Source organism: Barbus barbus, assembly GCF_936440315.1.
Source record: "Barbus barbus genome assembly, chromosome: 24".
Classification (NCBI taxonomy): domain Eukaryota; kingdom Metazoa; phylum Chordata; class Actinopteri; order Cypriniformes; family Cyprinidae; genus Barbus; species Barbus barbus.
The window spans coordinates 3,341,654-3,357,236 of NC_136752.1; the positions used below are offsets into that span (position 1 = coordinate 3,341,654).

General features: G+C 38.6%; 1 protein-coding gene across 3 annotated transcripts in view; it reads left to right on the forward strand.

Moving 5' to 3' along the window:
- Positions 1-4,663, forward strand: part of LOC306843375 (cyclin-dependent kinase 19-like) — a 54,833-nt gene extending 50,170 nt beyond the window's left edge. For all 3 annotated transcript variants that reach the window (XM_079374827.1, XM_079374826.1, XM_079374825.1), the window contains exon 13: positions 1,763-4,663. In XM_079374827.1, the coding sequence (XP_079230953.1) occupies positions 1,763-1,876 (114 nt within the window). In that variant the 3' untranslated portion in view covers positions 1,877-4,663. The remainder of the gene's footprint in view (positions 1-1,762) is intronic.
- The last annotated feature ends 10,920 nt before the right edge of the window (positions 4,664-15,583 follow it).

Genomic DNA, 15,583 nt, shown 5'->3' on the forward strand with positions numbered 1-15,583 from the left:
TATAACACAAAAATCTGAACTTTTTACATTTTTATTGAAGGCACTGTGTAATCATTCATAATGTAAGCAGGAAAATGTAAGTGGATTTAGTATCTAGATATTATAGATGTAAGACTGACATTGATGATGAATTTTATACCCGACATTGAGAATGAATTCTGTACCCAACGTGACTATTTATAACAAAGAACGCAATCCAAATTTTATTTAATGGAGCAGTCAACACTTGAAACTCTGTCAGTGAGTTAATTTATAGCTGTTTTAATAAGCTGCAGAGATATACATGGCATTTATTTTATTCACAAGTGTCATGTTTGTGATTGTTATTTTTTTATGTAGATTATTTTGCCCCCCCCCGCCCAAAAAAAAATAAAAAAATAAAACAAATAAAAAAAAAAAAATCAGAAAAAGGTGCAGGCCCATACTATTTTATTTTTATGATGAACTTTTATTACATTGTAAGAATCACAGTATTATATTTAGAAAGGTAAACCACTGCCTGTTCTGAATTTATAGCCCACACAATGCAGTATTGTATTTTATTCTTTAAAACAACATAAATAAGACATTGAAATTGCAAAATAAAAGAACCATCAGATCAAGATGTGTAAAGAATTGCAAACATAAATATTAATAATATTTAACACATCTCTTGCCGTAGCATATAGCACAATCTGACAGTTGAAGTTGCAATCAGAGTAGTCAGAGCTGAACAGAGAAACAGAGTCATTTGAAACACATCTGGGCCAGTATTCATGAAAGTGCTAAGAGTTGCTCCTAGTAACAAAATTCTAAGAAATGTGGGTGTTTCCTCTAAAAATTAAAGAAAAGATCCTAGTAAAGAAAAAAGTAATCCGGAAAGCATCTTAAGGTCCAAAATTGTTAGGAGTACAGACGAGGACTTTTAAGGGGCTTAAGAGTTTCTTTAGCAGCGGAGAAAATGGACAAAACATGAAGAGGGAGAAGAAATGTGTTGAACACAATGCATGACAGTGAGTTAATAAGATGCTACACATTAGATCGTGCAGGGATCATGTTTGTGACCGATCTTATTAAAGACATGCTAACATCTCCGACACCGCGCTGAAATGCCATAGCGCCAGAAATGGACGTAATCACTACATTAACATACTTGGCAACTGGAAAAATGCAACTATGCAGCAGTGATGATTTGAGTCTGTTACAGCACTTATTGGGCAATGTCTCTATTCATTTCCTATAAAACACGGTAAGTATGACAGCATGGTAAATAAAAAATATATATACATATATAATGTGTGTGTGAGAGAGAGAGAGAGAGTATGGTAAATCAGGAAAAATTACAAGTGAAGGCTTATAATAAACCCTACTCTCAAAAGTGCTCTTTTATTTCCTCCTTGGACAACCAACCAATCACAGTCTTCAAAAGACTGTGTCATAGCTAGCAACGGGGTCAGCCCCGCCTCCTCACTAAGATACAAGTTTTGGTTTTTTTCGTCGCTCAGAGTTGCTCTCAGATTGGTCCTGAATCACATTTAAGCTAAGACTCCTAGTTAGAAATTGTTAAGCTAAATTAGGAGCTCTCTAAAAGGAGCTCTCTTAGAATCTTTAGGAATACAGGCCCAGGTGTGTAAATTAAATGCATGTTTATTATGTAACAATATACTCGTTAGTTGTGTCCAGTTAGTTACAAGTTAGTGTTCAGCTCAGTATTACAAAAAAACTTGGTCAATGCTTGTTCATGCAAAATACTTGATCATCTGAATTTTTTTCTTCATTGCAGCACTCCAGCTCGCGGCTTGGTTACCAGAGCAATGTCCAAGGCTCTACCCAGTCGCAAAGCACTATAGGATACTCGTCCTCATCTCAGCACTCTCATCAGTCTCATCGATACTGAGGCTCAAAAACATACATAAGCACTTAAAAGAAATATAAGCCAGGCAAGTCAACATTGTGATTCAAATTAATTGCTGGGTCTGTCCTGTAATATGGCCCCAACATAAACATAAAGCCCAAGTTTATTCCCTTACAAAGAGCATGCCATCCTACAACTCTCAGCAAATGCTTCTCCAACCAAAGCACAACTTTACAATCCCTTTCTTTCGATCAGAGCTCCTCAGAAGAACCAGAGCCCTAATTGGGCTTTTTGCTCAATATCTCAACAGTTTTTCAATATACTGTATTAAAACTTCCACCAGCTCCAACACCAACCATATCTAATAGTCTGCTGACTGTTTAGCATCTTATTCATTCTTATTTTACCACCGTTAGACCAAAACAGTCTCGAATTGATCAGCCGAATGCTATTCAGGTCATAGCTACAGATAGAAGTGACATGAGGCTTGCTACAATGGGTCATTAAAGCTGTCCGGCTCCAAAAAAAAACGTGCTTTTCATCAGTGGAATCATAGCTACCAATCTCACCATTTACAGTGTTCCAGTGACATCTAATCCTGTCTATCATCACTGCTGCATGATGTGACCCAGATATTTGATGTACATTCATGAGGAAACTGATTTTGCACAGACTGGTTAGGAGACAGATCTCAGAGTAACTTGAAAGAGACATGAAATAAATTAGATCTGAGGTTGCATTGTTTTAGGATGCAGTTTATGGAATAATTTGACCCTATGAATGCGTGAGATGCTGTATCTGTCCATTTGGGTCTGATATGTTCATACAACTGAAAATTGACTAGTGGGACACTAGTCTAATATATAGTCAGTAACAAGATCTAAACTTTGCAGCTATTGCTTTTATGTTTTTGACTTTACCACCCATTATTATTATTGTGGGTTTATCATCTCAAGGCTTTCTGAGATTCCCCCGTTTGACAACTCTGAAAATAATCAAATAGAGACATCTACGGTATATAAGCAATTGTACATAGGAACCAAAATCCCCTTTTGTCTCTCTCCTCCTCCTCTCTCCCAGTAAAGGGAGCTGCCTGCATGTACGGACAGTCGAGCAGAGACTGGATTTGTGTAACGTGTGCATATTTTAAAGACTGAACAAAGAGCATCTCTCATAGCTATCGTGCACCACTGCATTATTACACACATTTTCTTTTGTTGTGTAAGAGATTTTTTTTTTTTTTAAATATACACTCACACAATACACTTTTCATCCCTTTTTTGCGTTAGTTACAACAATAACAACCAATAAAAATAACATCAGCTATAAAAGAACTTGGACATGGTTTACTCTTTCTCTTTTTTGCAGAAGAACATGTTTTAGGATTTTGGTCAGGACTAAAATCCCTAAATCTGTGTGTTTGTGCGCGTGCATGGATATACTTGCATGTGTGTGATTTATCCGGGGCAGCTAGCAGTTGAACTGCTTCTGTGACTGTTATTTCTTGTCTTCTCTTTGTGTTTTATATGCTTTTATAATCTGTTTATTGTTGGATATTGTTTTGAAGTGCAGTAATTTCTTTGCGATATTTGAGCTCAGTTTGTGGACTGGAAGTGTGAGTTTTTTTAAAGCGCTGAATCAAACAAGGGCAACTTATTCGCTCCTCTGACAAACAGTTGGATATCTCATCAGGCAAAGCTGGGGACTTCAGCTGTGTGTATTACAGGTCCTTCCAAGCCGTGTTTGAAACACTGAAACTTTGTGGTGCGCGATATGTGTTGCACAATTAAGCAGACAACTTGGGGGAATATACAAGCTCAAACAGGATTCAAAGGAAATCTTGAAACAGAGTCTTTTAACATCTCTTGTTTTAAGCTTTATGGAAGTGAGTCAGTTTGAAAGACCCTGAAGAATAGCATTATCTGAAAGTGGATTGCAGTCACCCAGCGCAAACTGAGACTGATTTCAACCAAAATGTAGCTAATGATCAGTTATTGCCATCATACTTCTTGGGTTTCTCTTCTGTCTCATCTTAAGATTCCTTGTTTTTCTGTAATGTGTTTTGTATTTCTGGTAAAAAAAAAAAAAAAAAAATGTGTCATTTCACTATTTTACCACCCCCTGTTGTGGGTTTCTTCTCACATCAAAGTGAGGTGTACAATTGGGTCAAAATGTTTTTAAAGCCTAGATACTATATAAATAAAGATATATCATTAAAAAAACGAGGTTGTGACATATAAAGTATAAATATTTCAGATTCACTTAATGAAATGTAATCAGATTTGTCATTTTACCAATGTTAATTCCATTATACAGAAGTCATGATGTTTTTTGAACATTTTCAATCATGCCAGATCAATTTTCAATCATGACATGGGCAGCTTGTATGCTGCATAGCAGAAGAAATTTGTGTATTTTGTTTTTCTATTTTACTTTTTAATGTAAATTGTTATGCTAATTATATAATATATGATGACAACTTTTATTTTTTGTATTAGAATAGATAAAAAAAATAGATAATTTTCAATAGTGTTCTCAAACTTTTGGACACTGCTGTACAGGTTTATTAAATTTTCTGATATTTATAAGTCTAGGATACACAGGGGGTGGATTTTTGTGGAGCCTTACCTGCCACCATTAACTGAAATAGCGATGAAATAACATTAGTTTCATATTATGGTGTTTATTTCGGCAAAATAAGAGGAACTGTTGTACAATGTAGTTGGTGCATATCATATTTGGTGTCATATCTTTAGTTTGATAATGTTTCAACCTCTCTCCTGTTTTATTCAGTTTTCCCATATTTCCAGCAGAATAAACTGAGAATGCAAATAACAAAATAAATCATGACAAACATTGTTTCTGTAGATTTTGACATTTACAGTGGAAGGTTTAACACACCTCATCTTTTTTCTTTCAGCAAGAAACTTTGGCATCATAAGATTTGCATGAAGGTCATGAGGATTTCCATATCTTGAAATTATATATTGGTCATCATTTTGTCATGATATGCTGGGATTGATTTTAAGCACCAAACCAGACCCCAAATTCTAAAGCTAATTATTTGTCAATATAGTGCAATATAAAAACAATATAAAACGTGTAACAGGCAGAAAGTACAGTTAATTACTCATCTCTTTCGGCAGTACTTGACTTCATCCTAAACTCAAAAAAAAAAAACTCTTTCCCTCCGCTTAGTAGCTTGTACTTATTTGAACAATGACTGAGACTTGGTGTTACGAGCACTTCCTCTGTCTGATTGCCTCTTCAAGACTAATCGCTTTTTAATCGGGAAGTCGTGGCCTAATGGTTAAAGAGTTGGACTCGTAATCTGCGGGTTCGAGTCTCGGGCCGGCAGGGATTGTAGGTGGGGGGAGTGAATGTCCAGCGCTCTCTCCACCCTCAATACCACGACTGAGGTGCCCTTGAGCAAGGCACCGAACCCCCAACTGCTCCCCGGGCACCGCACCATAAATGGCTGCCCACTGCTCCGGGTGTGTGTGAGTTCACTGCTGTGTGTGTGTGTTCACTGCTGTGTGTGTGCGTTCACAGTGTGTGTGTGTTCACTGCTGTGTGTGTGTGTTCCCTGCTGTGTGTGTGTGTGCACGTTGGATGGGTTAAATGCAGAGCACGAATTCCGAGTATGGATCACCATACTTGGCAGTATGTCACTTCACTATTCACTATTCTTGTATTCCCCAATTGTAAGTCACTTTGGATAAAAGCGTCTGCCAAATGACTAAATGTAAATGTAATTAAGAAATTACAAATCTTCAAAGGCCAAGTGATTGTTTTGTATGAGAAAAGCCCCAAAGCTGATCTTCATCCCCACCCCACACACATTCAAACATGAGCTCCTGAAGATGCATTACATCAGCTCTGGCGGGAAATGCCATTGGTCATTAAACTTATCATCTCCTACTTATAGCTATCAAACAGCTTCAGAAGACCTAGATGAGTCATTTGTAGTACTTATACAGTGCTATTCATAATTCATTTATTTACTTACTGGGGAACAAATCTTTTATCCTCTTGTTATGTTTTGTATTGTTGAGGTTTTTACACAAAATGTAAAAATCCATAAAAAATATTTTTTCCTATTTTTCAGAGCTCATTAAGAAACAAATTTTAGCCAGCACGGTTATGAAGATGAGATTTTTACAAAATTGCCTGTAAACATAAATTAACATTTAAAGTGACAACAAAACACCTTTTCTTTGTCATTGAAAACTGATTTTCATATGGGCATCTCTTTAGCTTAACCTTGCTAGTGGACTTGAGAAGGTCCTTGCACTGAGTACAAGTTATGGGAATCTGAATTTCTGAAAGATTTTCTAGAATGAAAATATTGGCAAATCAGTTTGCATTAATTCATCAGATTGCATTGTCATCATTAACCACAAACAATAACACATCTCATGAGACTGGAACTGTCCCGGATATATCAAGACATCTGGTCAACCTCATTACACTCTACATGGCTCCCACTATGCACGGGGCAGGAACCTTCCAGCTATAAAAACCTGTTTAAACCAGCCTAATCTCATTTCCTGGTATTACAAGCAACTGTCCCGCAGTCTGATCAGCTAAAAAGTGCCCAAAACTCCTCTAAAACCAGCCAAGAGACCATGCTGGTGTACCAGCTAAAATAATTTTTAACCTTTTATGCAAAAAAAAAAAAAAAACCTACAAAAAAACAAAAGACATTTAGTTGTGCTACAGTGTAGAAAGGAGCTCAAAGACCAACATTTTCTTAAGAACAGACACTTTTTTTTAAAACAATTGTATTATGGAATCACTGAAGGGTTCATGTTTTTGTTTCTTTACATTATTTTGAAATTATGATAGACTAAATGAAATTGTGTCTGTGTGTGTGTGTGTGTGTATAACATATTATATGTATATAAGAAACACTGTTTAAGAGTGTTACTCTTAAATAATGCTTATGTCCCTCTGTATTAATGTTTAAAAACATTTGGCTTCAGTTTGTCATATAACTAAATATAAAATTAGCATTATCACTAAATGTCCTTTAAATCCTTTGAATAGTTATCTCACTCATTCTTTCCTGCTGTGAAAGACTGCACTGTACATATACACACTGATGTAAATGTGTGTTACTATTAGAAGCAGTAAAATTCACTAAACTCCTCTATCAAGGTTGCAGCAGTGTTGATTACTAGATATTTTCCTGCTTATAGTGGTGACTAGGGTTTTGTAGGCCTTTCACTTTTGGGTGGCTATATAGGCACTAAAGTTGAGAATTGTCCAATCTGAAGAAATCAACACAGGTTTCCCAGATATATGGGTCTGTTTAAAAATGTATTTATATTGGTTGGTTGAAGCAGTGATTCTCAACTTGGTTTGCTTGAGAATCCATTTTTGCAGTCCACATCAAGTATGGAAAATTGCCTTATTAATTTATGAAATAATTACTATATTTGTATGGATTATTTTGTTACGTCCCAGGACGTATTTGTTTGAATTCCCATTAATCTGTGATGTATGTGGTCACCATTTATTTGGTGCAATGTGGTTGCACTTTGTTTTGCATTGTGTTTTGTACTCCCTCTCTGGTTGTTCTCTCTCTCTCTCTCTCTTTCTCTCTCTCTTCTCTCTCTCTCTCTCTCTCTCTCTCTCTCTCTCTCTCTCTCTCTCTCTCTCTCTCTCTGTCGTCCCTTCAGACAGGTATGAGCGTCAGCTGTGCCTAATTAAAACCAAGCTCTGGGGGTGATCTGATTGGTTGATGAGACAGGAGCTGGTGGATAAAGCTGAGGAGGAAAGCCAGGAAGCTGAGAGTCTTTCCTCCTGACCCAGCATATGATGCCTGTGCCTGTGCCTGTGCCTGTGCCTGTGCCTGTGCCTGTGCCTGTGCCTGTGCCTGTGCCTGTGCCTGTGCCTGTGCCTGTGCCTGTGCCTGTGCCTGTGCCTGTGCCTGTGCCTGTGCCTGTGCCTGTGCCTGTGCCTGTGCCTGTGCCTGTGCCTGTGCCTGTGCCTGTGCCCTGTTGTGAGGGTCTAAAGCCTAGATTTGTGTTACTAAGTGATTATTTTTCTTAACCAATGTAATCTGTGTACGGTCTGACTCTGTTGAACTATCTCACTCTAGTTCCTTTGACTGTATTTAATTTTGGAAGCCTTAGAGAGGTGGATGCTATTTTCTTTTGCTAATTGTGTTTTTGGTCAGATAGGGAGTGAGGTAAAAAGTTATGTGGTTTATTTGCCTTTTCTTAATTCAGGTAAGATAGTTTGTTCCTCCCAACATTTACACATCTTTTGTTTGTTATTTTGGCCTGGTCCCCTCTTCAACTTTCTTGCTTCCTCTTTTATTTCTTCTAATGAAGAGTCAATAAAAAACAATTGTATTTCAAATATGTGTGGTGATTGCTGGCTGGGACAGGATTCATAACCTCCACCAAAAACTTTTTTTTTCTGTTGCACCTTTTCCCAAACCCCTAGACGGGGAGGGAATGTAACAATTTTATGTGGATCTGACCTTCTTTTTCCCTGCTCTTTGTGGCTCAAGCAGAACAGACCCATGTGTGGGTCACGACTCACCAGTCCAGAACACATTGGTTTAGAGCTTTGGCTTGACCCATTACAAGCTGCTTTCAATTTGTATAAAATTATATTTTAGAAATAAGCGCTTATGTCACTCTCTTTGTAAACTTTTTAATCTGAAACATCTCACATCATGTAAATGTGAATTTATTTTGCCCCATTAATTTTGGTATTATTTTCAGTACATCTGTTTTGTGATTTGATTTATGATTGGTTTATAAGACAGAAATCAGCTTGATGCTTTGCAATCATAATCTGATGGCCTTGAAGAAGTCATACATATATTATTGTCCTATTAATTATTCCTCTTACAGTGATGATGTTTTCTGAAAAACGTTTTGGTGAATGTTTCTTTATACGTGAGTTTATACAACATTTAAAATTATTGCCATGTTATTATATGTTGCACTGTTATTACTGAATTATTTAGTGGTAAAGTATTCATTATGAATATTTTATTGACGTTTTGTTTAGATTGTTTAGACTGATTTGTTTATGTGTAGCAGGTGTGTATATAAGAAATGATTTTGTGATTTCACTTTCCATGACCATATTTGGTGTTTCCTGCCACCATGCTGACTTGGGGGGTTGGCACACTTTGCTGCTTCTCAGTCTGTATGAGAAGAGTCACAGCGCGTCGTGCATTGCTGCTGCACGAGTCCTCATGTATGTTCGTTTGTGTTATGCAGAATAAACGAGGACGTGAATGCAAGAATTCCTGTAGTTCGTCCTTGATTTCTACACAACGCAGAAAACACACCGCTACATATGCGTATTTGTACACTACACATATGGCATTTATAGTACAGGAATAAGCAAGAGAATAAACTTACATGCATTTATATAATAAAGACCTCTATGTCTGCAGATTTGTCCTCTGTTTAAACAGTGCATGTGTTTATGTTTTTCATTCCAAACCTTGAACTATTTACACATTCATAAATGTATTCTATTGGCTTGCTTTTTTATAATGCCTTATGTACTCTTATTTCCTTTGTGTGTATGTAATTGGAGCAGTCACTAAAGTACAAGTAATATTTATCAATATAGATAATTCCTCCAATATTATTTAGATTCATTTGCACTTTTTTAGCTGCTACACATGCATTCTTGTTCAGAGACAGAGTGAGAGCATGTCATTGATCAAGATAGATAGTTAATTGACAGTGGTGGAACTACACGTGCACACAAATCAGAATTTATTTTTAAGTTTTGCATAAATAACAGCATTTACAATTTTCAGATTTCTGAGTCTGTCCCACATTGACTTACAACAAAAAGGCACACAACACATTTTTACTGCCTGATTTTAATTATTTCATTGCACAAATAACATGTTATATAAGAACAAGTTTATTTTATTTCCTGTATTGTAATAAAATCAATTTTGCTTCATGCAAGTTTTCTATTTATTCATTTTATGAAAATAGTCACCCAATTACATTGTTCAAGATTAAAGATTCAAGATTTTTATTCGTCACATACACAATTATACAGAGTATAACCAGCAGTGAAATGTAAGTCAGGTCCACTCCAAGGACAGTGCAATTGTATAGACAAATATTAAGAAAAAGAAAAGTAGAAAAAAAAATTAAAAGAATAAAATAAAAGATAAAAAAATATAAATGTGCAGGTCAGTATGTTGTTGACATAAATAGTACTATAACAGGAATGTGCAAAAAAGTTGTACAGGGTATTTAAATAGCAGCATATGAGGTAGAAAAAAATATGAATAGCTTATTGATATAGTGATGTTAACATGGAGTCAAGTGATATTATGACACAGAGTTAGAGTTTAGGAGCCTGATGGCCTGGGGGAAGAAGCTCCTCCTAAGTCTCTCAGTTTTTGCCATCAGGCTACGGAAGCGCTTACCAGATGGAAGCAAAGTGAATAGACGGTTACCAGGCTGATTTGAGTCCTTGATAATTTTGACAGCTCTACTTTTGCAGCGTTTGAGGTAGATGTCCTGCAGAGAGGGGAGAGCAGACCCTGAGATGCGCTCAGCTAAGCGCACAACTCTCGGTAGTGCTTTGCAGTCCTGATTGGAGCTGTTTCCATACCACACTGAGATGCACTGAGTCAATACACTTTCTATGGTCCCTGAATAGAAAGTTTTCAGGATTGCTGGTGAGACCCTGAATTTCCTCAGCTGTCGCAGGTGGTACAGTCTTTGCCTGGCTTTCTTAAACTGTGTTTGGATGTGTGTAGTCCAAGTCATGTTCTCAGAGATGTTTACACCGAGGTACTTGAAGCTACTCACCCTCTCCACAGGGGTCCTACTGATCATAAGAGGAGTGTAGGGCTGCTGCTGTCTCTTCCTAAAGTCCATGATCAGCTCTTTAGTTTTGCTCACATTCAGAGAGACACAGTTGTCACGGCACCATGATGTGAGTCTCTCTACCTCATCCAAGTATGCGGTCTCATCGTTGTTGGAGATGAGGCCCAGAACCACAGTATCATCAGCGAATTTGATAATAGATGTGGAGCTGTGAGAGGACACGCAGTCATGCGTGTAGAGAGAATAGAGCAGGGGACTCAGGACACAGCCCTGTGGGCCTCCTATGTTCAGAGTGATGGAGTTTGAGGTGAACTGGCCAACTTTCACCACTTGAGGTCTGCCGGTGAGGAAGTATTGAATCCAGTCACGGAGTGAGGAGTTTAGGCCGAGGTCTGTGAGTTTAGAAGCCAGCTTGATGTGAACTACAGTGTTGAAAGCTGAGCTATAGTCAATGAATAGCAGCCTTACATAATTCCCATTGTTGCTGTCCAAGTGTGTGAGGGAAGTGTGGAAGACGTGAGAGATGGCATCGTCAGTAGATCTGTTTGGGCGATAGGCAAACTGAAGAGGGTCCAAAGTATCAGGGATGGAGGAGCAGATGTGACTCTTAACAAGTCTCTCAAAAACCTTCATGATTATAGATGTGAGGGCAACTGGGCGATAGTCATTCAGGCTAGAGGGTTTATTGTTCTTAGGCACAGGGATTATTATGGATTTTTTAAATGAGGTGGGAACCACGGAGGTAGCAAGGGACTCATTAAAGATAGACGTGAACAAACCAGCGAGCTGATCAGCGCAGGACCTCAGAACACGGCCGGTTATCCCATCAGGTCCGGCTGCTTTCCTGACGTTCACTTTCTTTAGCGCCCTCAGAAACTCATCCTCCGACACGGTGATTACAGGATCATCGCTGCTCTGCCTGCTGCTTCCTGACACGCTGCCACCGTTGCATTTGAAGCGGCCGAAGAGGATGTTTACCTCGTCGGCCAGCAACGGATCTGCTCTCACCTCCGCGGAGGATTCGTTTCCGAAGGCACAGATGGTCCTCAGTCCCTGCCACATCCATTGAGAGTCATTGAGCTGGAAATGAGACTCAATTCTCTCTTTGTATCTGTGTTTAGCAGCTCTTACTGCGCGTCGGAGAGCATAGCACGATGCTTTGTACTCGCTCATATTCCCGGTCAGAAGAGCCTCATTGTAAGCGGCAGTGCGTGTGTTAACCGCAGCACGGATAGTTCTGTCCACCCACGGTTTCTGGTTGGAGAATGTCCTTATCGTTATTGTTTCTGTAGCTTGCTCGGTTAGCGTGTTTACAAAGCTTAATGCTACATCCGTGAACTCGCTGACGTCAGAAGAACTTGCCCGGAACATGTCCCAGTCGACGTCATCAAGAGCAGCATTGCTTCTGAGTGGGAGGACCAGCGCGTCACTACTCTCTGCACCGGGGGATCCTTAACGAGCCTTTGTTTGTATTCTGGTGTGAGAAAAATGGCGGCATGATCCGATTTAACAAAAGCCGGAAGTGAGCGGGCTTTGTAGGCATTCTTGAACTGAGTGTAGCAATGATCCAGTGTGTTTGATCTCAGGGTCTGCTCTCCCCTCTCTGCAGGACATCTACCTCAAACGCTGCAAAAATAGAGCTGTCAAAATAATCAAGGACTCAAATCACCCTGGTAACCGACTATTCACTTTGCTTCCATCTGGTAAGCGCTTCCGTAGTCTGATGGCAAAAACTGAGAGACTTAGGAGGAGCTTCTTCCCCCAGGCCATCAGGCTTCTAAACTCTAACTCTGTGTCATAACATCACATGACTCCATGTAAATATCACCATATCAATAAGCTATTCATAATTTTCCTCTACCTCATATTGCTGCTATTTAAATACCCTCGACAACTTTTTGCACATTCTTTTTGCACATTCCTCTTATTACTATTTAAGTCAACAACATACTGACCTGTACTGACCTGCACATTTATATTTATATTTATATTTTTTATCTTTTATTTTATTTTATTCTCTTATTTTTTCTACTTTTCTTTTTCTTAATATTTGTATACTTTATAATTGCACTGTCCTTGGAGCGGACCTGACCTACATTTCACTGCTGGTTATACCCTGTATAATTGTGTATGTGACAAATAAAAATCTTGAATCTTGAATCTTAAATCTTGAATCCTGGCTCTAAGATCGTCCATCTTATTCTCCAAGGATTGGACATTTGCGAGCAGAATGCTCGGAAGGGGAGGACTGTGGAGCCCTTTTCCTGAGTCTATCACGAATCCCAGCACGTTTCCCGCGGTGTTTCTTGATCCTTCGCCTCGGGGGGTTATTGTTCATCTCCGCGTTCCGAAGAATCTCCAGAGGCCATGCCGGATTCCTGGATAAAGTGTCCTGAAACAGGTTGGTGTAGCGGTTTCCAATGTCCAAAAGTGTTTCTTTGTTATAGGTGATCAGTGCCGACGTGAGATGTGTAAAAAGAGAGAGTAAAACTAAGTAAAAAAGTAGATAAAAACACAATCTTAGCGGAGCGACCTGGACGGCGTCCGAACAAAGCGGCACCATCTCAATAATGTGTCTTTGACCTTCATTATCATTATGTGCTGTGTGCATGACAGGTTCACACTCAGCCAGGTCAGCAGAGACTCATGATGTTTACTCTATAAGACTTTCCATAACACATTGCGCGTCATAGTATTTTTGGACATGTAAAGCGGCCTATTTCTATTGTAATTAGCCTGTGCCCACACCCACCATGGACCCATACGTGCCCCAATATAAAATAAATATTTGAATGAGGGTTGTTGAATAACATGAGGTTGGTAGAGCTCGAGAGCATATGGAGTTGCTTTGTTTCTGCTGAGATCCATTTCAATCAAAGCCAAAATGTTTTGACTGGCTGCCAAAGACAGAAATGAAGTCAACTTGTAAACTTTCAATCACAATTCTCAATCTCAAATCACAATTTATTGAAATCTTTATAAAAGATTTTAGAAAAGTTCTGTCTGCTCATAGAGTATACTTATTATAAGTGGGTGACAGAGCCCATGGTGTGCGGTTCAGCCCTGGTGTGCGGTGAATGTCACACTCATTTGACACTGAAATAGCAAACCATCCTATTACTGATTCTTCAGACCAACAATATCACAACCTCAACTGCCAGCAACATTGCTGATCTGTAAATAAATATTAGACACATTAAAAAAAAAAAGTTAGAAAACAGACTTTTATTGAAAACTACAACAATTAATACAATGAAGTTAATTATATAGTAAATGGTATATATGTTTTCTGTTGAATGAGTGCAAGTGTTAGAAAGCAACAGGATAAATATTTGTGTGTTTCTATATACGCACTGAAATTAAGATTCAAAGTGAGAAGTTTACAGCTCTGTGAGAGATAGTGTGACTTTTTGTTTCTCAGTTGTTTCTGACAGGAAGCTCTTTAAACTCACATAGAGACACTGAGGACTGAGGATAAACCAGAAAACCAGCGTAGATGAGTTCAGTGAATGTGGTGTTGAATGTGTGTGAGCTTGTGTGTGTCAGAAAAGCTGTAGAAGGACAGCATGCCAGCCGACCAGTGCAGATACACTCCCACAATTTTAGAATGTGAAGAGACAAGTATGTCTGTGATCTTATTATTGTGTCGAACATTGAAACTTTTATTTTTATTAAAACCATGAAACCGACTCAAAACGATGTAGTATGCATGCCAGACCAGCATGTGGCACTGTAATTCTGCCACAGAGATACACTAAAAATGGAGAAAAATGGAACTTGCATCCCAATGTGCATACTATCCACACTATCTGCCCTAAATAGTATTGAAAATGACTTATATCACATAGAATTTAGGATGGATAGTATGCACATTAGGATGCAGGCACGGACTATGCACATAAAACTTGTGCGCTGTATACAAACAAACATGGAACAATACATTTATTAATCTGTGTTAATGTTAGTTAATAAAAAGACAATAGTTCAGTGTTTGTTCATGTTGTTGGTGCCGTTATGTGACGTAGTGGTGTTTGACTAGGGGTGAGACGTGGGGTGATGACATCTTCATTTCACAACATATACGGATTGGCTGTAAACACTTAAACGCAAGGGTGTCGTTTTCAGATTTATCCACTCTGGGACCCGGTTTAAAAAAAATAGTGGTTTCACGCTCCCAAAATGCCAAATTCAAAAATCTTATAGAAAAAAATATGGGATATCACTATCATCTTCGGGCTCCTCTGGGGGGACTTCAGGCATGTCATTGTGGTGTGCAAACAACTGGTCGCCTCTATTGGACTGGGCCAATAAGTACACCACTGCAATGCGCTCCCCTGCAATAATTTTTAACATATTGTTACTGGGGAGAGAACACACACACACAAACACAGGAGAAAGAGGAATACTCCAGTGCTCAGCATTGCCCTGATAGATATCTTACCAGTGGGTTTTTCTGGAGGGGTGAATTCTGGCATCAAAGCCCATGTTGTTTAAATGAGACATTAAGCAGACATCAAATGTCCTGAGGGTTGAGGCCTCCACCACAGATACAGCTTCTTTTGCCCGGCTCATGTTCCACCTCGAGGCCCCCTCTAACATGTACATTTGTGTGTGCATGGCATTACATCTCCATCCTAAGAATGAAAATGCACAGATTCAGTCAGCAATTCTTTTAAACTGAGGAGATACAAATTTAATGACACAGTTATAGAACATCAACATAGAATAATGAGACAAGTAGCTTGTAGTAAATTCCAAGAAAACAAGCAATCTTTTCAACTTAAAAATCTACAGAACATACTGCAATTTAACATTCAGAATTTACCAGGAATGAAGGCACACTGGTGAAAACTCTCCAGCGAGGATGAACCCCTGCCACACCCAAGCACGTTTAGGACTTTGCCACCCTTCT